Source organism: Lolium perenne, chromosome 6, assembly GCF_019359855.2.
Source record: "Lolium perenne isolate Kyuss_39 chromosome 6, Kyuss_2.0, whole genome shotgun sequence".
NCBI lineage: Eukaryota > Viridiplantae > Streptophyta > Magnoliopsida > Poales > Poaceae > Lolium > Lolium perenne.
In genome coordinates this window covers 165,477,332-165,502,783 of record NC_067249.2, presented here as the reverse complement: position 1 = coordinate 165,502,783, position 25,452 = coordinate 165,477,332, and the positions used below count along the sequence as shown (strand labels likewise).

At 40.5% G+C, this 25,452-nt stretch overlaps 1 protein-coding gene across 1 annotated transcript; it reads left to right on the top strand.

The window, feature by feature from the left end:
• Positions 1–2,030: 2,030 nt before the first annotated feature.
• LOC127325727 (regulator of nonsense transcripts UPF2) lies at positions 2,031–13,940 on the top strand. The gene is made up of 17 exons (XM_051352541.1): positions 2,031–2,307; positions 2,431–2,519; positions 3,868–3,949; positions 5,365–5,567; positions 5,951–6,295; positions 6,851–6,955; positions 7,054–7,181; positions 7,862–8,035; positions 8,141–8,222; positions 8,563–8,838; positions 8,917–9,114; positions 9,416–9,517; positions 9,605–9,856; positions 9,965–10,183; positions 10,375–10,545; positions 11,421–11,606; positions 12,557–13,940. The coding sequence occupies exons 2-17, from the start codon at positions 2,442–2,444 to the stop codon at positions 13,499–13,501; spliced, it is 3,546 nt and encodes a 1,181-aa protein (XP_051208501.1). The 5' UTR covers positions 2,031–2,307; positions 2,431–2,441; the 3' UTR covers positions 13,502–13,940.
• Positions 13,941–25,452: the final 11,512 nt, after the last annotated feature.

Genomic DNA, 25,452 nt, shown 5'->3' with positions numbered 1-25,452 from the left:
ATGTGATCCTCATATCACCGCCTTCCCCTCCGGTTGTCCCAATTTCTGTCACTTTGGGGCCTCGGGTTCCGGACAGCAATATGTGCATACAACTTGCAGGTAAGATCATAAAACAATGCATATCATCATGAAACAATAACATGTTCAGATCTGAGATCATGGCACTCGGGCCCTAGTGACAAGCATTAAGCATAACAAGTTGCAACAATATCATCAAAGTACCAATTACGGATACTAGGCACTATGCCCTAACAATCTTATGCCATTACATGACCAATCTCATCCAATCCCTACCATCCCCTTCAGCCTACAGCGGGGGAATTACTCACACATGGATGGGGAAAACATGGCTGGTCGATGGAGAGGCGTCGGTGGTGATGATGGCGATGATCTCCTTCAATTCCCCGTCCCGGCGGAGTGCCAGAACGGAGTTTCTGGTCCCGAGACGGAGTTTCGCGATGGCGGCGGTGTTCTGGATGTCTTCTGGCGATTTCGTCTAACCCCCGTGCGTTTTTAGGTCGAAGCCCTTAAGTAGTCCAGAGGGGGCACACGGGGTCGCCCGAGGCGTCGCCACCATAGGGCGGCGCGGCCCAGGGGCCCACCGCGCCGCCTTATGGGGTTGGCGCCTCGTGGCCCCCCTCCTTCTGGTCTTCTGGCTCCGTCCCTCTGCTATGAAAATAGGCCCATTGGAATTAATCCCGGGGATTTTCCTAAAAGTTGAGTTTCTGCACAAAAACGAGACACCAGGGCAATTCTGCTGAAAACAGCGTTAGTCCGTGTTAGTTGTATCCAAAATACACAAATTAGAGGCAAAACAATAGCAAAAGTGTTCGGGAAAGTAGATACGTTTTGGACGTATCAGACATCCACTCCCTCCCTGGTTGACATGGACTTAACGAAACGTGATATTCCTCCAGCCATGGATGCTGATATAGAGGCCCTCTTGCTCCAAAGCAGTGTGCTCCCGCTGCTCCACCCTAAGTGTTATAGTCCTCGATGGTGAAGCATATGGCCATGATTGGTTGCGTTGTCATTGTGGTGGAGCTGGAGCTAGACGAAGACCCCCGTCTTCGATTGCCTTTTCTTTTTTAGATCTAGGATCTTCTATGCAAATTCTAGGGACCTAGTAGTATTTTCGTTCTCACTTGAGGTTATTTCTGTAAAATGTTTGCAACATAGGGGTCCTTCCAAACCCGTCTACCGTTCAAAAAAATAGGTGGATGAAGATGGGGCGAAGCATCCATTGTATCAGGATGGTTGCAGACTACAACCATGATGATCTTCACCTCACTAAGTTGACACACCGGTGGACCTCAGAATTCCCTAACATAATCTATTAAAAATACTATTTTTATTAAAACTCTACACATAGATTGAGATCCCGCCATTACCACCAACGAGGCTGATCAAAGGAGAAGGAACTGACATATGGTGGATGCACTAGCTTCTTGAGAGCAAGAACAATAACGTCGCTCACTGCCGGCTATAAACCCATGCCAAATCATCTAAAGCTTTCATATAGTAAGCACATATACAATAGTCTAGCTCTTAGGTAAGCTGTATGAAATATTAAACAAGTTTAAGCAATCAATGCTTGCATGTCCATGCTTTTGCATGCAAAAACTGCGTTGGATGCAAGGGCTAACGCTATAGCTCACAGCAGGCTATTAGGAGGCTGCAATGTATCGTTTTGTGTGTTGTAGCCGGGCAGTTCGTGGAGAGCCCGCTCTCCTCTCTCTCCTCTTTCCTCTCTCATCCTGCTAGGATTTTGCTGATGTGGAGTTGCTTCTAGCCAATCTATTGTACTTGCTCTGAAAACGGCTGCAAGACGTTGGTAATCCTTTGCTAGCCCATGCACTTAAATACTACTCTACTATACCACTCTAGTATGGTTACTACATTAAATTTTTTATTAAATTTTTTGTTACCAAATTAGGCCTAAACGATGACTCAGCGCAAACAAACGCAATGACGGCTATTGTATTTTTCTCTTTCCGTGCCTTTTCAGCTTTTCTCTTCGTCCTGTCCTGACAAGTCCTTACCTAAATCTTTCCCATAGTGTACCACCGTGCCCTACAGCTGCTGCCGTGCCGCACCTGGCGTCACCGCCGGCGCCCCAAACCCCGCCCCGCCTCCGGCGCCTCAATCTCCCCGCCGACGCCTCAGTCCGGCGCTCCACTCCCCCTGCCTCCCCACCCCCGACAACCCCGCCTCTCACACGCGTCGCTGCCGTCGCCGTTCCCGTTCTTCCTCGTCGGGACACCGGGTCTCCACCCCGTCCGCAGTCTTTGGCCACTGAGTTTTGAGGTATGAGCCCGTTTTAATTCAGCGATTAGTTAAGAATCCCACCGACCTCCCCAACTTCTGGGTGCGCAGGTGCAGACCCGGCACACCATCTAGATCCGCCCCTGACTTTACCTGCTTGTATAGGTTGTAATAATATGGAGAACAGCCAGAGCGAGAACCTTACAGACACTAAGAAAGACGACGAGGCACGCCAAAGCAAACAGGAAGATGAGGTAATCCTTAGACACCACTGGTAGCAATATCTTAGCATATGGCTTGGTGATATTTACTGATGCTGCGAACCTGCAATTATATGAGCTACAATGGTTGTTATTGGCTTTCTATTGCTTTGCCCACCCGACAGTATTGTCCCATGACTACTAATAGTAGTAATCTGTGTCCTAGAAAAACCAATAGCAGTGATCTACCCTAATATTGCTCTATTGGCAAGCTTGACACTTATAGGGTGTGTTTGGTTTGAGCCCCAACAAGCCCTACCAATTTTTGGCATTACCAAATCAAGAGGCATGGCCAAAATTTTGGTAAGACCACATTGTTTGGATTATAGCCATTGATCTTCCAAAATTTTGGTTGAATAGTGCCTCCGTTTGGTATGCAACTAAACTGATTTGGCATGCATTGAAGACTTAAACTGGCTAGTACTTGATCGCTGGCTTTACCAAAGAAAAAGCTTTTGCTCGTTGACCTGCAGCAAGAAAAGGAAAGCACCAATTGCCTGGGACCCACCAAGCGGGCGCCAAAATTTTGGTCATGGATTTTCACGCCCTCAGCTCACCTCGCGCGGGTGGAAATCACACGGGCGGAGTGCAGCACACTTTGGCGAACCAATTTGTGGGCGTCGGTCCAAACAACGACCAAATTTTGTGGCTTGCCATTTTTTTTTTGTATTGCATGCACCGGCTCTAAACCAAACACACCTATAGTGCTGTGATTCATTGAGGGAGAAGGTTAATGTTCTTAATGGTTAGTGGTTCTAATTAGTTGGGCGTTCAGTAGGCCTGCTTTGATTAGCAAGTATTACTTCTGTTCTATAATATAGTACGTTTTGGCAAACTAAATTAGTACTGAGATTTAATGAGGTTCTTATCACCAACAGAACCTTTTCAGGCGGTGAAACACAGTCTGATTAACTTGACATAGAAATTTGTTCAGGCAGCTAGTACTACACAATAGTTTTGTCAAGGTTCTAAAAAGCACTAGGAGTTATTTCCTAGTTTTGCCTTTGCCTAGCGCCTATGTCGCCTAAGCGCACACATAGCACGATTAAGCGCTAGGTGTTTTGCTGTGGCCTATTGTCTGGGCACGCCTTTTTAAACTATGAATTTTGCTACTCCTTGTTTGTTTCTAGTTCCTATAGGGCTATAACTCGAGGTAGTTTCTTCAAATTGGACTATTGAGTATAGCTCAAGTGGTTTCATCATCTCTTCCTAGGGTTTTGTGACAGATCTTGTTTGAAGACTCGTAACTCATTTGTGAATGTTTACATTGGCTCTCTGAGCTTTCTAATGCTGTATAAGTCAAGAATCCTTCTCGCTGATTCTAACTTCCAACTGTATGCAGGAGGCTCGTATTGAAGAATACAAAAGACTTATAGATCAAAAGACTGCCCTTCGCCGAAGCAACCAAAATCCTGAAAGACCAGGTAGTCATCTCTTATTAACAACGGTGTCCATTCCATAGAAGTTGGGATCGAAAGTTTGGTCTTATTTGAGTGCGAGAAATTCATTTGCTTAAAGTCGTATGGATGTATAGCATGTGCACAATGTACAAACTGCACAAAAATAATTCAAAGAGTGTTACAACCATTCTTTTGTTCTTATTCATATAAGGAGCGCCAAATCCACATTATGCAACTTGGAGGGGGCCATTATAGCTAATTTGGGTCAATTTAGAGAAAAATTACACACAATATTTAAGTGTTTTCACAACAAAAACTCAGCATAGGGGGGGCCATGGCCCAAGCCTGCAGCCCCTAGCTCCGTCCATGTTGCATACAGTATGAGTTTCTTGTTATTGTCTCCATCTTTGCAATTCAAATGTATTTATTTATTTGATAGACCAGTGCTGTATAAACTTCAAGTATCAACTATATTTTGACCTGTGTGTCATAATGTTAGGACTAGTACAATAGACCCAAGGTTCCGTTTGAATTGTGATTTGATTTCCAGAAGCATTTATATATCTATTATACTTGATAAGAATTAATTTAAACTGCCCTCTTTTGGAACCACGATAGCAAAGCTTATCCCAGTGAGTAAATATTGAGATTCTACAACTAACTTGATTGCACAAGAGAGAACAGCACACAAACCAACTGCATACTGTTTATGAACCTTTTAGCTGAGAATTTTGGCCTTTAACATCTCGATTCATGTGCATGAAGAGGATGGGTGGAATGAGGTCGTTTCAATACAACTTCAAAGGCATATGAGCGAGGATGAACTGAGTGAATTCATGTCCACTATAAAGCAAGTATATAGGTATATTATAGGCGGTACATGAATAAAATTATGGAATATAACTGCATCTCAGCGGGAACTCAAAATAGAGGATGAGCTTCATGTAGCTCTTTATTTTGAAAAATTCAAAATGGTGAACAAAGCCTATGTTGTTACCTCTCTAGTTTAAGATGTACCTTGAAGTTCCTGTTTTTTTCAGCCATAACTCGACAACTGGTATAATTGATGTTCTCTATCTATTAGCTTAGTGCTCTTATTTTTATTACATGTTAATCTTCTTGACTTCATAGTTCTAAGTTTATTTACAACAAACGTTTCTGAACGAGCTTTTGTTGCGGACGAGGAATCAAACAATCTTAATTTATACACATATCTTTTTTAGTCGTAGCAATGAAAATAAGCTAGTACTCACTCATTGCTCCATTTCACTAGTTATTTTTCTTTTTTTACTTATCTTTATCCCTTTATGTTTTTTTGTTCTTCTCTATTCAAATGAGGATTAATATTTATAATCTTGAGTAGACAATTTCTGATCTTGACAATTCATGCACATGTTTTTGTGGCATTGGTATGATCTGATGTTATTCACTAATTTCAGATGTAAACTACCTGAGGACTCTTGACTCAAGCATTAAACGAAATACAACAGTGATAAAGAAGCTCAAAACAATAAATGATGAGCAAAAGGATGTATTAATGGATGAGTTGAAAAGTGTGAACTTGAGCAAATTTGTCAGTGAAGCAGTTTCTTATATTTGCGAAGCTAAACTTCGCTCTGCTGATATACAAGCTGCAGTTCAGGTAATTGATCTTACTAATCTGTATTCACCACAGTTCATAAGCAAAATAAATAAATCCCATGTGTCTTATAGCAGCTTCTGTGCGTTAGCAAGATATTTTGTTTGTTGGACTTGTCTATTTCAAGCTTCTGGGTTACAGAACAAAGCATGTTCCCTGCTTTGGTGTGATCCTTTACATAATGCTTCTATAGATAATGTTAGTTATTTCACTTGGACTTATTGGTTTAGATCGTGCCATTACATACATTTTTTGTGTCCTTATTGTCGTCGTGTTGTTGCATGGCTTCCTTGCGTCACTTTAGAGTTTGAGGTTTTGTTGATCATGATTATGTGAACCTCCAAATACTGAAATACATCACTTCTATGTGAATTTATGTAATGTAGGTTTGCTCATTGCTTCATCAAAGATACAAGGACTTCTCACCTTGTCTTATACAAGGTCTACTGAAGGTCTTCTTTCCTGGTAAATCTGGCGAGGATCTGGATCCAGACAAAAACTCGAGAGCTATGAAGAAAAGAAGCACCATGAAGCTTCTGGTTGAACTTTACTTTGTTGGAATTGTTGAAGATGCTAGTATCTTTGTAAACATTATGAAAGACCTTACATCACTGGAGCATTTGAAGGACCGGGAAGTAACTCAGACAAATCTGTCTCTTCTCTCTTCCTTTGTTCGTCAAGGGAGGTTATTTATAGGATTACAGTCTCATGGCCACGAGTCAAATGATGAGGTAAGAGATTTAAGTAGCAACATAGTTTTATTGGGTATCAAATGGTCTCCGAACAAGATGATCATCACATTCGACTTCAACTATAATAGGTAGAGTAGCTGCTTTTTACTAAGTTTGAGGCACATCAGTGATCCCCAAAGTTACATCTTTTTTTGAATAAGTGCACAAGCTGTTTGCAACAGTTCAAAATAACCGGGGAATACTGAAATTGATAAGGCTCCAACTAATGGCAAAGTTGGCACGAATCAAGCTTATAATAACAAGATGGCTGCCTTATATGAATGAAAGGGTTGGGAACTTCAGGAGCTGTAATTTACTCATTGATGTGCAGTTTGCACTTAAACTAGAGCCTAAGCATGGGAGGGACCTGCATGCATGGAATTCTAATTATGATAATTGGGCCTGCTCTCACCATCCTATGCTATTTTATTCACTATTCCCAAAGTCTACCAGTGCAGCATGTCTAATCTTATATGCCACCGCTTGGTCAGAAGACAGATCTGTTTAAGTGTCCATACTGAGGTAACCTACCAATACTTTTTTTATTTGATGCAGTTCTTTAAGGACCTAAATGTTACTGCTGATCAGAAGAAGTTCTTCAAGAAAGTGTTGAATTCTTACTATGATGCTGTGTCTGAACTACTGCAATCAGAAAATGCGGTAACTACACCCTTTCTGTTTATAAGTTCGCACTCCTATTTTTCTGTGACTGCCATCTAATATCTTATTGCATGTACCCAACCATCCACTATATCCAGTCTCTTCGTCTGATGGAGGCAGAGAATGCAAAAGTTTTAAGTGCCAAAGGCGAACTAAGTGATGAGAACACAGCGTCATATGAGAAACTCCGGAAGTCTTTTGATCAGTTACTACGTGGTGTATCCTCGTGAGTATCTATTCGAGAATGTCATTTCCAATCTGTCTGTGTATTGACATATAGCAGCATAATCTGCGGTTTGTCCAGTTCTGTTATATGGGCTTGTGGCATATGATAAATTTTTCAGGGGATCTATGGTTGTTGAATACAGCAGATAAGGCTGGCCCTTGTAATTTACTAGCTGTATTTGTTGTTACCACTCATGCTCTATCTCCTTAATAACGTAACAAAATAATCTGATCATATGAAAATATTGTATTTACTTCATACCCATTGCAACTAGGAAACTGTCTGCATAGGATCGGCTTCCCCATACCTCAAAATTTCAGCAGATAATTTCTTTTGATTCTGTAGTATGTACTATTGCTTCTTTTAATTTTCAGATTCAAACAAATATTTTCTTCTTTGTTCATGTTTTCTACTAAGGGGAAGACCTGAAAACATGTATTAAAAGAGAACACATCATCTCAATTAATTTAAAGCTAATTATGTTTTACATTCAGCATTAAAAAAGACCATAAAATGTTCAGCTGTATCTTCTAGTATGTGTTAGAAAGGACAGAACAACTTTTCCCTTGACTTGAATAATTGTTAATGTTGTGCCTTCTAGCATGTCAACCATTTCATACAATTTTGTATATAAATATTTATGTATGATTAATGAGGATCTGCAACCTTTTCATTTACAGGTTAGCTGAAGCTATTGACTTGCAGCCTCCAGTGCTGCCAGATGATGGGAATACAACAAGGGTTACTACAGGAAGTGATGTCACCCCTTCTCCCGGAAAAGAACCATCTATACTCGAACCTATTTGGGATGATGATGATACCAAGACTTTTTATGAATCTTTACCTGATCTAAGGTTTCTCTTCATACCATCAATAATTCTCTAGCTTTGCCGTGAACTACAATAACTCTGTTATTTACTAGATTATTCTTCTGACTACATAACCTACTTTCTGAGCAGAGCATTTGTGCCCGCTGTGTTACTGGGAGAGGCTGAACAAAAGGTGAATGAGCAACACGCTAAGGGCCGTGAACAGTCTAGTGTAAGAATCTGATACCTTCAAAGCAGTACATTCTGCCAGTTCACTTGGTATTGTCTGAGAAGATTTTATAATACTACCTTTCTTTTGTAAACTGGATTTTTCTCGAAGTGGTGTAAACTGGATTGTTAGATGTCAATTTTTTTTCGTTTGTAAACATTTTTTTTACTGATATCCGGATTCACCTCTTGCTTTGTGTTGCTTATTTCTTTGGATAGCAAGTGTGAACAACATGTGGTTTGTTTTTAAGCGGTGTAAACGGAATTTCAATTTTCTCTCATTTAGCATTTCACTTTTGTTCGGGTTCAGCAGAAAATCATTTTTATAGATTTTGTTTTTGAAGGAGTCCATCACTGAACAAGAGACTGAAGTACATGACATTGCTCAAACTTCTTCTGCTGAAGATCAACTAGAGGGAAAGGCAGATGATGTACCGAAGGATAGTGAGGACAAAGATAAAGATAAGGGAAAAGAAGCAGAAAAATCCAAAGAGAAGGATTTAGACAGGAAAACTGAAAAAGATAAAGAGAAAGTAAGAGCCTTGGATGGTGGAAATTTGGATAACCTGCTACAGAGGCTGCCAGGATGTGTTAGCCGTGATCTCATTGATCAATTGACGGTATATACTCCTATTCCGTTGTCTGCCCTTTCTGTATTTAAGGTTCATTATCATTCTGAAGCTACTTGATTTCTCCAGGTTGAGTTTTGCTACCTAAATTCTAAAGCAAGTCGGAAGAAACTTGCGAGGGCCTTATTCAGTGTTCCAAGGACTTCTCTAGAGCTTTTACCTTACTATTCTCGGTTGGTTGCCACATTGTCATCATGTATGAAAGATGTCCCTAGTATGCTTCTTGCCATGCTCGAAGAGGAGTTCAACTTCTTAATAAATAAGAAGGTATGATTATATTTACTCGGTAGTTCCATTGCTTCCTTTTGCTCATTGGTAATTCCTGGATCTTATTCATATCATTTTGTCTTCTCTATCCATGATAATATTTACGATTTAGAGTTAATTATGTAATCTGAGCTGAGCTAACATCAATATAAACAATAAATCATGGATCAAACATCTCCAGAACATCCCCCATATCCTTGAAGTTAGGAGGGACTTGGGACTTCAAATCCAGGGGAACAGGATATCCAGATTAACTTATGTACCATGACTAACTATTCTTCCTGTTCTGTTTCATTTTCAGGATCAAATCAACATTGAAACAAAAATAAAAAACATAAGATTTATTGGTGAGCTTTGCAAATTCAAAATTGCACCGGCAGCTCTTGTTTTTAGTTGTTTGAAGGTACCTGTCTTATGCATGGAGTAGTAATTTCTATGTTGTTTGACTTCTGCCTGTAGCTTAGAGAAATCTTATTGTTTAATTTTGTAGGCATGTCTGGATGATTTCAGTCATCATAACATTGATGTGGCCTGCAACCTTCTCGAGACATGTGGACGTTTCTTATATCGTTCACCTGAAACTACTATTCGCATGGCTAACATGCTGGAGATACTGATGCGATTGAAAAATGTTAAGAATTTGGATCCGCGCCACAGTACACTTGTAGAAAATGCCTACTACCTTTGTAAACCTCCTGAAAGATCTGCCAGAGTTTCAAAAGTTCGTCCACCTCTGTATCAAGTAAGATTTGCACTGCTGCTCCGGCCCTTCCTGTTTTGCTAATCCTTCACATTAAACTTATCTATAGAGTGAAATTGAATAATATGCCATCTTTTTCTTCCTCTGCAGTACATAAGGAAGTTGCTTTTCTCAGATCTTGACAAATCGAGTGTTGAGCATGTTCTTCGCCAGTTGCGCAAGCTACCTTGGGTAGAGTGTCAGCAATACCTTGTAAAGTGCTTTCTAAAGGTTCACAAAGGGAAGTACAGCCAAGTTCATCTAATTGCTCTTCTCACTGCTGGGCTTAGTCGTTATCATGACGACTTTGCTGTTGCAGTGGTAGATGAGGTTAGTTCCTTTAGTTGAAGCCTTAAACAAGTCTTTGATCCCAAGAGAATTTTCTAATTGCAATAATTTACTTCCATGGCTGGCAAAGTTAACCCTTGATTGATGAACATGGCTCTGTATTTAGCTTATTTTGGGGCAGGTGCAACCAGCTGGCATCTGATTGATTTATTTTATTTTCTAATTTGACTTAGGTCTTAGAAGAGATAAGGGTTGGGCTGGAGTTGAATGACTATGCGATGCAGCAAAGGCGACTTGCGCATATGAGATTTCTTGGAGAGCTGTACAGCTACAAGCATATTGACTCCTCAGTTGTATTTGAGACATTATACCTCATCATTGTGTTTGGTCATGGAACTAATGAAGTAAGCATTTACATCCTTTGGCGGAGATGTTGTTATCCTTAATTCCTTTTTCGGTGCTATTTCTTATCTCATAATTTGATTTAGATGCTGGCACGTAAAAGCTTATGCAACATCTGACAATAACACTAGATGTTAATAGAAATGTTATTTAGAATTATTGGGTTTTCTATAAGTTGGAAACATATCCTATGCAAGTCACCCTCCATTCCATGGCTTTTGGGTGGAGCACCAAAATCAGCACAGAAGTTCTCCAAAACAATTCTGGATGTGCTTCTCAAGTTACTCCATCTACATAATAATTTGAAGTTCAAATCCATTCTAATTTATATTTGGGGATGCACATAATGAGGAAAATCTGACAGATGATAAATGAAAGTAAAGAAGCCAAATGCTACTATTCACAGCAAACCTTCATCCTTCCCCCATAACACATTTATATTTGCAGCTGTATTTTTCAGTAGTGCTTGAATACTAAAAGCGGCATCAATTCTTATTAGTAAATTTCATGCTGATTTGGTGTTCAAATTGATGTGCAGAGCATTGTTAGACATGATATGGTGCACTGTATGTATGAGAATGATGTTGATTAAGCATATCCCTTTTCCTTCTTTTCCTGGTAGAGCTCAAGAGTCAATTGAGCAAAATGTTATTTGCTCTGTGTTCTTGACTTCGTGTACATGTTAGTTGTAAAAACTTTACCATCTGAAATTTTCAGCTATATAGAACCATCAAATGATTTCTTATGCGGGATAAGTATTCGCCTCCCAAAAAAGGACGACGTGAACCTTAATTTCCTTACTTTTATGTTTCATAGTACTTATTGCAATCTTATGTTTGAGAATGATTGTTAACTGTTTCATTTCTTTCTTGCACAGCAAGATGTGTTGGATCCACCAGAAGATTGCTTCAGGATCAGGTTGATCATAACACTTCTGCAGACTTGTGGCCACTATTTCACTAGGGGTTCATCCAAAAGAAAGCTTGACAAGTTCTTGTTACATTTTCAAAGATACATTATTATGAAAGGCCCCTTACCGCTTGACATAGAATTTGACATTCAGGTTAGTTTCTTTCTCATGTATCCAACTCCCAGCATGGATAAATACTTCTGTTAGCTCCTTGTGTGAACAATTTGCCAACATACACAAATACGTACTTAGTATGTGAGTTTCTCCATTATAAATGTTGGGCTGTAAAATAAAGAAATAACTAGTAGCTCTAAGACAGTTACCGTTAAATATAGTTAAATTCCCGATGTTGGTAGACAAGAATATTTGTCTAGTTGGTTCTGTATTCTGATTACAGGAAAATAAAATTTTAACCCATGAGTCAAATGACTTCACCGTAGAAATAGTAGCATCCACATTTATAATAGTTATTAACCAAGGAATTCTGACGAGCTGCTGAAGATAGGCTGACTTAGTAATAGTCGAATACATTTCAAGTAAAATAAAATAAAATAGTCGAATACATTTTGTAAGGGCATCTGAAGATCATGGACTTATTCAGGACTTACATTCTTACAATCATAGTGAAACCTGACAGTCTCAACCCAGGTTAGCGCAGAACCATAGTCAACAAGCCTATCTAACCCTTAGTCGGCAACAGATAGCTCAAATGGTATAAGCAGGGAAAAATACCCCCAAAGTCCCATGAGGTCATTACACTTACAGTCTAATGCAGAAACTCTGTCAAACTTAGAGAAGTTTGACTTAGGACAAACATAGAACTTCAATTATGTTGGAACGAAGGGATTATCTCACACTTGGTCGGTAAACGATAGCTCAAATGTTATAGAAATAAAAAATCAAATATCTTAGACCAACATTTTTTTTGCCAGGCAATAATGTTATTGCGACGAATCATATTTTATTGCTGATTTTTTTTTTATCTTACAGAAGCAAAGGACAAGTCAACATGATAGTTCTGTAGTTTTGAATGCAGAATTAAATCTATTCCATAGCTTTACTTGCACATTTTCTTCAGCAGGCTCATCCATATGTTCTTTCAGGATTTGTTTGCTGATCTACGACCAAACATGACCAGATATTCATCAATAGATGAACTTAACTCCGCATTGGCCGAGCTTGAAGAACACGAGCGTGCAGCCTCAGTAGAGAAGCCTGAAAGTGAAAGGCACTCGGACAACGAATCTCAGAAGAAGCAGCCACATGATGCTGCTTCGAATGGAGCCCAGGGAAATGGAAAGGATCACAGAGAGGGTGCAGATAGTGAGAGCTATTCAGATGGTGGCAGCGTTGATGGTCGTGAAGATGAGGAAGATCTTCTGTCTGAGGAGAAATCAAATGATGCATCAGAGAATGAAGGTGACGATGAGGACGATGGGATGCCTGTTGGTTCTGATGAAGATGAGGCTGTTGAGGTTAGACAAAAGGTGGTGCAGATTGATCTTAAGGAACAAGAAGACTTTGACCGTGAGCTGAAAGCCCTTCTGCATGAGAGCTTGGAGTCACGTAAGTCGGAGGTGCGTTCCAGGTCCACTTTGAACATGAAGGTACCAATGAATGTGCTTGAAAGTTCAAAGGACCCGAGAGCCACGGAGTCTGAGAGTGGAGAAGAAACTGTGGATGAAGAGGGTGGTAATGCTGGTGGTGGCAGCAAGGTACGTGTTAAGGTGCTAATGAAGAAAGGGCACAAACAACAGACAAGGCAGATGTTCATCCCCAGTGACTCTGCTCTGGTACAGAGCACAAAGCAGCAAGAAGCTGCCGAGCTTGAGGAGAAGCAAAACATTAAGCGGAGGATCCTTGAATACAATGAGAGGGAGGAGGAAGAAATGAATGGCGGGTCGTCACAAATGGGGAACTGGGGCCAAGGAGGGAGCAACACCGGCAGCAGTATTAGATCAGGTGGGCGGGGCAATTGGGATGGTTGGATCAGAGGAGGTGCCCGCCGTGCTGGTGGTTTCTACCAGGGATATGGCAGGAGAAGATGAATTGCGGCGTGAATGCTAGTTGTCCTGGGGTTTTTGACAGGGCATTGGTCTGTTACTCCTGATGGAGAAACGGATGCCTTGAAGGCGTCTGACAGGAGGTAAACCGGACGATAGAAAAACTTTCCACCTCTGCACATGACAATAAGACAACACTTACACCAACGAAGGACAAGACCGTCTGAAGGGGCTATTTTGCTCTGATGTTCTTTAGGAGCACATTGGCCTGGCTGTGAATGTGTGTACATATGGTTTTCGTTGATCCTCGAGTGATGATTTGCTTCAGCTGTAAACTTAGCGAGCGTGCATATTTACCCGAATGTAGATGTGGTTCTGTTATTTAATTACAGCGCAGAGCTTCCATGTGGCAGTAATGTTCCTCGGATGCCATTTGTAAGTCTGTAAACAAGAAATGAGAATAAACATTCTAAGTCTGTGACCACGGCCCATGCTCATTTTGTGTCTTTATATGGAGCATTGATGATATTCCAGGATTATCCTGAAACGGGGAACACATGCCAATCATTTTATTTTGCATTACACCGCTCTTGTACGTACCAAATTGTACTAGCAAACAGCCCGCGAATCGGGGAGGGACCGGAGAAACAAACTCTGTCCATCCATAGTCGCCGGCTCGCCGGTGGCTAGCCATGCAGGAGCTACCTCTCTTTTTTCCCAGTGATGCAGGAGCTAGCACTAGGAGAAAGCTACAAACAATGTCCGGATGGCATCCGGATTATCTCAGGTCGATCGCTAGCCGCCGGGCGTACGTATATATTCTGCCGGCCGGCCCGTGCTTCGTGTCGCCTCCCTTGTGGAGTTGTGGCGGCTCCGTGAAGAATCTCATGTGGGGGAAGAAAGGCGAACCTTTGACTCTTGTCACGGAGATCCCCGAGTACAATTAGTGCTAGATTCTGCATCATCGGCATCGCATTACCCGCCATCTTCTTTTTCGTTTCAGTGCGTGCACCTTCTTTCGGGTTCATGTGTTCGGTGCTTTCTGCTTCTGCTCCCGGCCGCTGGTACGTTTTGTAGTATGCTTCTCTCTAGTTGGATAGAGATGCATCTCCCTCTCAGCGGCCTTTGATGTGAAAAGGCAAGGCTCTAGTACTAGCAGTGCCTTTCTTCGTGTGCAAGCTATCACCCGTATATGCATTCCCATATCTTTTACACAGGATTTTGTTTCAACATGTTATTCTCTCCTAGCATTCTTTTTACACATGTACATACTCCAATAATCCAAAGCATGACCGCGACAGGGATATATGTAAGCAAACCTTGCTTCTTTTTTCGGTGAGGAAAGCAAGATCTTGCTTCTTGCATGCATGGCGCTGGATAGTATCTAGAGAAGTTTCACATAACCACAACTGCAAGAATTCTACCACAACCGCAAGAACTCTAATCACAAAACCGCAAGTTTTGGGGTACGTTGTTTCAGATAACCTAAATCTCTTGATTTATTAAGTTTGACACCGCTTCTAACAACTTGGACCCACAACTTAGGTGCCACATGGACATGGCGCCTGACTTGTGTACCCAGGTTATTAAAATCCATGTCAAACTCCAAGATTTTGAATAATAGTGAAATAGACAGGTCAGTCTATACAACAGTAATAGAGGAGATTAAAACCTTATTAAAGGTTCGTCAAGCTTGTATTACTCCCTCCGTCCCGGTTCACAGGGCTCACAGGGCTCACATCATGTTAAGAGATGTCAGAATGTTAGTGGTAATTTCAAGGCAAATTATGCTAGAATTAATGCTCAGACGGCAGTGTGGCTTGCCTTGGGGTCTGTCAAGCGCATGTCATAGAGATTGTAACCCCTGATACTTTTGAGTAATACAAGAATGAGTCGCAATTTTTTTTGCGAGATTTGGGTTCTCTAAAACAATTTACCTCAAAGGTTTTGGTTTTCTGATTAAAAATCCTTTGGTTGTGGTTTGTGAAATCAACACCCCAATACTTGTGGTTTTGTGAAATTTGCTCTAGTATCTACATGTACCACTTACTGAATATCCTACCTCGCTATATAATTTTGTGTCCAAAATGGAAGAGCCTGTTGTGAAAAGCTAGCTCAAGTTTATGGTGGCAAACATTCTTTTGATGATTTATATGTCAGCTGAAAGTAGGGAATGCCAAAGATCTGTATCACGCACTTGGCGCTGCAGGGTGTGGCTCTTTTGCACGAGGGTATTTGATTTGATCCATCTATTCAGGTAGGGTCAAGCTCCCACCTAGCTTGAAGGGACTTAACAAACCTGCCTTTTCTTTCTTCTCCTTTTGTTCCAGTGATGTGCTTGCTTAGTGGCAACCACCGCTGAATTGCAATTCAGATGCAGCAGTGCCGCCCATGAGCTAGGTTGCGCCGCTGCCTGATAGAAAGCGAGGCTACAGTTTTGAACGATTGTTAAGGCAAAAGTGAATTGGTATTTGGTAAGAAACACTAGCACTGTAGTAGTAGCGCGTATCCATCTTTTTGGGTACAACAAAAATTCTCAAAACTTGCCCAATAGCACGTGGAAGTACTTTGAGGTGTCTGAATAAAAAAGGAAAAGTTATTACTACCTAAGTGTACCGACATAACTAGGACAGTAACCCAAAAGGCTTTGTTTCAGCATCCAAATCGACATATGCTGCTCGATAAAAAATACTGTGAAAACACGTCAGACTGACTAGGGAAGTCGGAAAATAAAGAACTTTTTTCACTCACATAAAATAGAAAGAAACAAAGTGCCGATTTAGTTTCAACACCTCTAGTGATGAACACGCAGATAGCTAGGGAGCAGCTAGACTAGGAATATGGTGACCAAGCATGACTGAACTTTAGACCGGAGGAAGAAGAACCACTGTTATAGTTTCAACCAGTACGTGCTGCAAAAGCAGCAAAGCACTAGATGCGTTGTACCTGCTATGCTTGGCTTTCGCACGGGTCATGTCGATCGATCGTCACAACTCATAAGGTATAAAGGTATCGTGAATTGTGATGACTAGATCGTTAGCGTCCACGCTCAAAATTGTAGATGCAAGTTACCAGTAGTTTATAACAAGGTGTTCTTTTTTCGCACGTTTAATTAGTTCGAAGTTGGTCGTCCAAGAAATGGTGCAGAAAGTTACTTGATCATGATCGTCTCATATAGAGAAAATATCGGATGTAAATCAAGTTACCGTGGAAACCAGTGAATACCAAGTTTATGTTTCAAAGTTTATTAAAAATCTGAAAAAATATAGTGTGTCGGAAAGGTGGCGTTCTACAAACATCTATGATTTCAGGTTTAAAACGAATTCATCTCGGAGGTATTTAATATGTTCGTAGATTTTTTGAAAACATACAAACGTTGTTTACACAGAGTTTACATCGTAACTTGGTGTTGAGGGAATACTTTCTCCTAATACAAAGCTTTCTCACAAAAGCTTTATCTTCTGTGGCGAAAAAATTACAAAAACTACAATCAGGTAAACTAATTAAGGAAAATTAGTAAAACAACATGAAAAATGATAAATCAGAAATCGAAATAAAATGTTTATAAATATTCTAGGAACACTAGGGATTTTGAGAAATAGAGAGTATCCGTAAATTGTCTACTATTCCCTCCTTCCCAAAATAGGATGCTTATAGTTTTTTTTGTCAAAGTCAAACTTTTTTACAGTAATTCTTGGTCTTTTTAATTCCTTGATGTAGAGTACTTAAACCATTTACAATAATTCTTGTTTTTTTCAGTATTTTCTTGGAATATTTATTGATTCCCCAAATATATCTGTATCTTGAATACAATTTCAGGTTAATTTTTCAAATCCCATTTTCCCTAACATTCCTACAATTTTCTATTTTCTAACTTCTCATGGTGGATCATACATTATGTGCGCAGAACTACCACTGTTTTTGGGTGAAAAACAACCATTTCTCCCTCAGTTGTCTGAGTTTCGGTTTCATGAGTTGGCTTAGAAACTAGATAAATTTGTCATTTTAAACATATATTTGAGGTGTCACATATTTTTTTTTTATTGTGGGTGAGGGGTCACAACACATACATATGTGCATCTAAGAATTTGAAGTCCCACGGTCCACCTTGGAGGCCTGCGGCAGCCGACCCATACATTAGGAAACGATGCTTTATCATATTTTGTTTTAAGGGAAACGTTTGCGTACGATGGACTTGCTATTCTGATCAGCTGGCACGCGCGCATGAGACTAGGAAATGTGCAAAGTTTGCTCAGTTTGCGGTCATGCATGCTGACTCACCAGTCTCCGATTAACAAGTTCACAAGTCACAAGGCTAATACCTTTTACAAAAAGGCAATTAAACTTGTCTGGCCTAAACTGAGGCTGCCCCGTTCCTAGTAGCTCAGTCGGATGAGTCGGATAAGTCAGCTGAGAATTAGCTTAATTTTCCGCCAAATCCTCAATCATAGAATTGCACCTTGATTTATGCTAAGAGCAATTCCAATAGTGTAGCCTGCTGCTGTCTATAAGTGCCATAGTCAACTTAGAGCCAACATATACAGTACAGTAGTGAGCTATAAAAATCTAGTACTTTAACAATGTATGGTCCACCTTTCACTCTCACAAAGTGACTAGAAGCACGTGCTAGAGCTGATTCTTGCATAAGAGTCCACTCTTCTTCACTCTCCTCCAACTAAGTAATACTAATATACTATTTTAATCCTTATACTGTAGCTAGCTGACTAGAACTTATTGTACTTGTTCTAAAGTGAGTTACAACTTATGTTGCAACTAAGATTTACAGTAGCTACTTACACATGGAGCTGCAACTTTTGGATTGCTTCATTTATGTGTCCTAGTCTTGAGTTGCAATATAAGCTGCAACTAGAAAATAAAACCATTAAATTGCTTCGTGCTAGTAATGTGTTGCAACGTGAAATGTCACATAGCGGGTCAGACGCGAATAAAGACGGACACCAAACTGGGAAGCCCCGTGCCCCATTTTTGGCGCTACCGCCGACCCGTTGCCAGCATCGTGCTCGCTTTCCACGCAACGGCAACAGCACGGTCATGGCGGGCTAGATCACTCCGTTTCTTCTCTATTTTCCTACTATTAGCTAGCTCGATCACGGCCAAGCTAGGTGATGGCTGATCTACCTGCTGTGGTGCGATGGTTGGTTGGTGCTTTCCGCCTGTGCCGTGCACTACACCCGGCGAGCGCAGGCTTCTTCCCCTTGGCCGCCTCCAAGAGCCAAGCATTTGCTGGGGCGTGTCAGCGTCACCCTGGCCGGGACGGCCTGCCGACGATTCAGATAGGGCACACCACGGCCTGGAATGGGAAGCCGCGAATTGGAAGAAATCGTCTAACCGGTCCAAACCCATGAATCTCCAAGGGGGAAATATCTTTGCACGGTATGGTTAGAGGAGAAAATTTTCAGAGCGAAAGCATGTGTTGGTTAAAACCCATTTACTTTGCATGCAACACCATAGAAACGGCATGCATCGGTCAAAACGGTGTGCATGAAAGATATATTGGCTATTTAATACTCGCACCATACCAGTTTGTAAGTTCATTACGTGTTTTCATAAAAAATTAACCATTATTTTGATCAACAAAATATGAGATGCGTATAAATGATAAAAGTAAAACTATCGGAAACTTCTTTTCAATATGAATCCGATGATATAATTTGTGTGGCATACATAGCATATCTTATATTTTCTTAACCAATTAATGATCAAAGTTTTTTTTTCAAAATATGTGTTGGCCTAATAAACGGGTACGGAGGAAGTACAAAATTTAACACAATTTACCGGTATAGCTCCAAAAGTGCTTTTACCCCTATAATCCGGTATGGAGGTAGCAGTTTTTGTTATACGTCCGTCTCACAAATTTTGGCTTTCTTTCACATACAAAAGATATAAGATACCTTGGAAGATATAAGCCGGTTTCGTGGTTTTATTAATTTAAAGCTAGGCTATGACCTTAAGTTAAAAACATACAAAAGATGTAAGATACCTTGTAAAATTAAAACTTCTTGGGCTCCAAGTGATTATTTCCAGCAAGATGTTAGATCTTGCGATATGGGCCTTCACTATTCAAGTATTTGTAAAATTACGGAGCTATACATGCAAAATCAAATGTTTTAGTTTTATGGACTTATAACAAATGCAGGCATAGCTCTTTTTTAAGAAGGGATAGGTGACATCCCACATCAATTTTTATTTTTGAAAGAATAATAGCCTAAATTTACACCCATGAGAAAATAAATGTGTATAACTGGGTTGTACTTTCACTTCTACCTAACCAAGCGAGATGGCTCACGAAAAATTAAGATGGTGAGTGCAAGTTTACTTTCCCTCTATCAAAAAAAATCATATTTGTAGCCAATGAGAACCTCAACATGCTGTGCGCATACATAGGGAAAATTAAGAAGCGAGCCTAGCTCACTCGGTTAGGGTTGTGAATATATAACCCAACCATCCAGGTTTAAGTACCGATGAACACATTTTTTGGTTTTTATTATTTCAAAAGAGAGAAACAATTTAAGGGCTTCCCCTACTATATGTATTTCAAAAAAGATACATAAGGCGGTTGTACCATCTGTCCATCATAAGGATTGAGCTTTAGACTGGTCTTTAGTTATTTCATAAAGATACAATTTTCCTTTAGCGATGTACTCCCTCCGTTACTTCTCATATAAGGCGTAGTAGTTTTTGGAAAAGTCAAACGTAACTAACTTTGACTAAGTTTTTAGAATAATATATTAGTATTCGCAATACCGAATTAGTATAATTTGATTGGTGATAAAATATATTTTTCATATTTAATTTATTTAGTATCTAATATATTGATATTTTTGTTAGAAACTTAGCCAAATATAGTAAAGTTTGACTTTTCATAAAAGGAATACACCATATAACGGAGAGAGTTAATTTCTTACAAAATGGCGCGAAAGTGAATATTAAGGAACATAATTAAATCTGTATTAACTTGGAAGCTTATATACTTGACTTTCTAGAATCCACATGACAAACTTTCCTGCAATAGACTAAAACTTAATTAAATTGACTATATGAGAAAATCATTAGGTAAAGTCATAAATCTTGAAGACGTTAAGGTGCGATAAATGTGAAATTCAAATATTTAAGAAAATATTTTTAAGAACCAGTCAAATATCTAAGACAGTTGGTTTTTCTCTAAAAATCATGCTAAATAATACTCCCTCCTGCCCATTTTATGTTGTGCATAATTTTCCGTGCAAGTCAAACTGTGCAAACTTTGACTAAGAATATAGATAATAATACAAAGATGTACCATATCAAATGCATATAATATGAAAATATATTTCATAACAATTCTAAAAATATTATTATTTTGTTGTATATGTTTATATTTTTATCAATATAGATGATTAAATTTTACGAAGTTTGACTTTAACCAAAACTTATATGCAACATATGTTGGGCAGGAGGGAGTATATAGTACATAGTTTTTTTTGGCATTGACACCGTAAATTGTAATGTACCACCTCCGTACCATAATTTTTTTGTCGTTGTTTTAGTTTGAATTATAATCACAACAAGAATTATCAGCCGAAGAGAGTATATTATATTATTTAGGACGATGAGTCAGTCCATATTCCGCAAAGATGCTAATTGCTCTCCCTTTCGGCCTATCGTTTTCATCAAGTTCATTTAAATAGAAACTTAGAAGGGGTAGTTCAGCTGACTGTTCATGCATGATGCATCTTTGTGCCGGTAAACAATTATTGTCTCCGTACCTTCACAGAAATGATGTTGGTAAACGGGTTGCCTGCTTGACTTGACACCTTGCATGGGTGACGCGTGGCCTGTGCGCTGTGCACGTCAGGTGGACTGAGAGATCGAGCCAAGATATATGTATCAGGCGATCACGCGCAGTGGACCCGTTCCTCGCTGGCCAGTACTGGCATTCGTCCAGAGCTACCATCGGCATCATATGAAATTTCAGAAATTTTAAACCCCCTGTCGCATGCAGAATTTAATTTTTTTCGTTTAGTTTTTCTTTTAATTCCTTCTTCTAGTAAGAGAAATATTTTAATTTCTGAAACAGCCAATAGAACTGCTTGCACGTTTCCACATCAATTATATACTATCGAGCCTTGTGGTTCATGAGCTTGCTATTTTATACACGAGCACAAACAGGTGTCCGGGAGCTGGAATACTGCATTCAAAAGTCCACGGGCAGGCAATCATACAAAGTCAGACACGATTCAGATTTCTTATAGTAGTACTAAGCGCAGCTAATACTCCATGCAAAAAAAAAAAAAAAAAAACTGATGTTGCCGTTTACATGGAAGTCTTGTGATGATAATTCCATATAGTAACCCGGCACCCCCGTGTCACTCACGCCAACGACGAGGGGAAGCCTAGCCGCCGCCAACTTCGGGCCTCTCCCACGCTCCTCCCTCTCCTCACTGCAGATGGATGGTGTCGCAGGCCGAAGGCCGACGCTGGTGGCGGGGCCTCCCTTCTCCCTTGCTCGAGGCTCTTGGCGCAGACTGATGGCCCTAGTTTTGGGTGCCACGTTCGGCGAGGAGCGCGACAACGTGGAGCTCCCGCGGTGGTGGGGTGTTTCGAGGTGGCGGTTCAAGCGGCGTCGATGGTGGCCGACGTTGCGCGATGAAAACCTACGTCTATTCATCGGTGTCGGCACCGGAAGGGACCTGCGAGGTCGACAGTGACATGGACCGTCTTCTTCTCTGTAGCCTACTAGCTCGGCCTGAATAAAGGTGGTTGGTCTTACTATTCTTAGGGCACGATATGCTTCATGTCAGTCTCCTCGATCTAGACGCTGACATGTTCTTGTCTTTCTCTCTGAGATCTCCACTGATTCGTGCATGGTGCCAATGGATATCTACATCGAAATCGATCTACTCGTGCGCACCCTTACCTTCGGCCAGTGTGGCTTCATGAGGGTGTGACACGAAGATTCGCTTTCTTGTCAGTGCTATGGTACATGTCTTAATATAGATTTCCATGACACGGTGAGTGGTCAAGAAAGTGATTGTGACTGTGCGATCAGAGGCTTGCAATGGCCCAAAGGGGTTTTGATTGGGCTGAAGACTTGCGGCACATGTTATTTCTGTGTGTCGGGTATTGATGACTTGCAACACCAGCCTAGGTAAGTGGGGGCGGCATCATATGTGGACAACATTTTGGTGGTGCTCCTCGAGTACCGAGCCACGATTTCCAGTGCGAAAGCCTAATATTTGTTCTTCATTGGTTGTACCTAGCAATAGCCTTACAAAAAGCATTATTTTGGGAACTCGGTCTCCCTCTAGGACGAAAACTCAAGATCTTTGATCAGGCGACGACAATATTTGTGCATTGTTTCCTTCTTGGAGGCATCACTTTTGGAGAACCTCTTTACTGGTTCGGTGTTGTATTTGGTAGAAGTTAGAGTGTTTCTGTTTTTTTTTTTTTGTGTGGGGAAGGTGTTGTTGTTGCGAGTGTTTCATCACCACGACAAGGTATTTGTTTTATACTTCTCTCTTTTTCGGAAATTCGTCTTGGCTCCCGGGAGCATTTGCTCCCGAATTTTTGGGGAGCAAATTTTCTTTTTCAAAACTTTTCAAAAAATTCCGAAAAAAATCATGCACGTACCTGACCATGGTACGCACCACCTTGTGAAATTTCGCTGCGAAATGTCATCGTATGCGTCCTGGGCAAAAATGACAAACTTCCAGATCTGAGATTCAAATTTTTGGATCTCATTTCATGTCAGAAATTTGTCATTTTTGCCCAGGGCGCATACGATGACATTTTGCAACGAAATTTTACACGGTGGTGCGTGCCATGGTCAGGTATATGCATGATTTTTTTCGGATTTTTTTGATAAGTTTTCGATTTGTTCTAATTTAAAAAAAAACCGGGAGCAAATGCTCCCGGGAGCCAAATCTTTTTTACTTTTGTTCTTAGGTATGTGCATTTTAAGTCCTTTGACAACTTGTTGGTGCAGAGGGCATTTTTTGTTTACAGAAAAAACATGGAAGTCTTGTGTCGGAAGGCTGGCCGATCGAAGTGTGTTTCCAGCTAACCTAACTTGCCAATTCTCTCTCTCTCTCTTTTTTTATAATGGAGGCAGTTGCTACACCAGTTCCAGTTCTAATTCAATACTAGTACAAAATAATTTAGGGGCTTGACCAATCAGAAATCATGGGCATCTAGAGGCACGTTGCTGGTCCAGGGCTTCTGTTATATTCAATCGAGTAAAGAATAGGTCACCTTAGAGTAGACATTCCTCTTCCCTAATTGTTTGTTAACGATCGTAATCACAGATTGTCGATCACACGATATTTATCGTCCATCACTTCACAGCGTCGACACGTACGGAATTACCCATCCACATCTCCAGGTAGGACCAAGATAGCTGGTTAGAGATGCACCCACCACCTAGGATGCATGAGGATAAGGATTAAGGAAGAAAGGCCGAAAAGGTCTCTTAATTACTTACTGCCCACCCAGTTGACTAGCGGCCACAACAGAAAATAGAGCATACTGATGTAACAGGAAAGAACATGCTAACAAACTAAGCAAGCATCATATTTTTCTTACTCCACGCTTGAAATGACTTCATCGATGGCGTAGAATTGTACGAAGAAAATTAAACATACCAATACAAACAAAAGTTCTTCTAACATAGCCAAAAGTTACCAAGGTGCTCTGAATTAGTCGTCCCGATCTCACCTTTTGCATCTCGACTTCTCGTGTTCAGTTTCGAGGCGCTACTCACAACTTGTGATGTCAAGTGACATCATAGGTTTTCTAAAATACCCATTTTTATTTTGAAATTTGTGCACCAATCTCTACAAGTTTAAGGCAATATAAAGCCTCCGACATCATATGCTCCGCGCCCAGCATGGCTAGTGCTCACATCCCTTTGGTGAAGAAACGACATCACTAGACCAAAATTATAGCAATGCCCGGGGGACCTTTACTATGTACAGGTCCTCCACCAACGCAACATTGCAATACAAAAAAACACAACATAACATGAAAAACACTTAATCTAAGATGCCCACTTATTGGTATGAAATTTATGCACCAATACCTACAAGTATAGTATATATAATGCTCCAACATCATAAGCTCCAACGCATAGCATCACCACCGTTCCCATCCCTTCGGTGAAGAAACATCACGAGATCAAAATGACGGTGATACCCAAGGAACCTTCACTATGTACTGTCACCTCTAGCTACCACCATAGCACATTAGCACCGGCATAGAAAAACGCAACTTAACATGAAAAATACATAATCTACAAGTCACGATGTTTAGTCGGGTACCTTGCCTTTGACATCGCACCGACCACCGGATGCGAGGAGGACCGACCGAAACTTGTGCATCGGCTAGGGTTTCATGTGTGGCTTATTGTTGCACCGATCATCGCTTATATGTTTTGTTTGATCGAACTACCCATACATACTCTGTCACAATTATTTGTATCATATCATACTGTCCAAAATTAAATAAGACTTCGGCCACAACAGCCTGGTCAAGATTTCTAGTCATTTTGTACTTGTACAAACTGCATTGCGGATGACTGGACTCCCTTTCTTTTTACAAATGGTGATGCACAGTAATACAACATGGTGTGACCATTAAATCCTAGACCTAACATGTGTGCTCGCATTACCTGAATTTATTTCAGGATTTAACCGACGATATTTTTGAAGACAATATTTTTGAAGATGTACTCCTACTTGGCGTTCCCATCAATCTCGTTTATTGGGAGCGTGCTCTGTGTTAAAAAAAAACTAAGTACCTAGTGCTGATTCAGAAATAGTTACCACTGGGTTAACTAAGTATGGAAGAAGTAGTAGTTCTGAAAGTTGCTTTGGAAAAAAGAAACATGTAGTGTATGCCAAATGCTCGCGAGCAACTGGAACAAGTAATAAGGCAGCGACCACTGACCGTCGAAGCAAAGAAAAACGCAGGAAAAGGAGTGGGCACTGGATTCTTTCCTC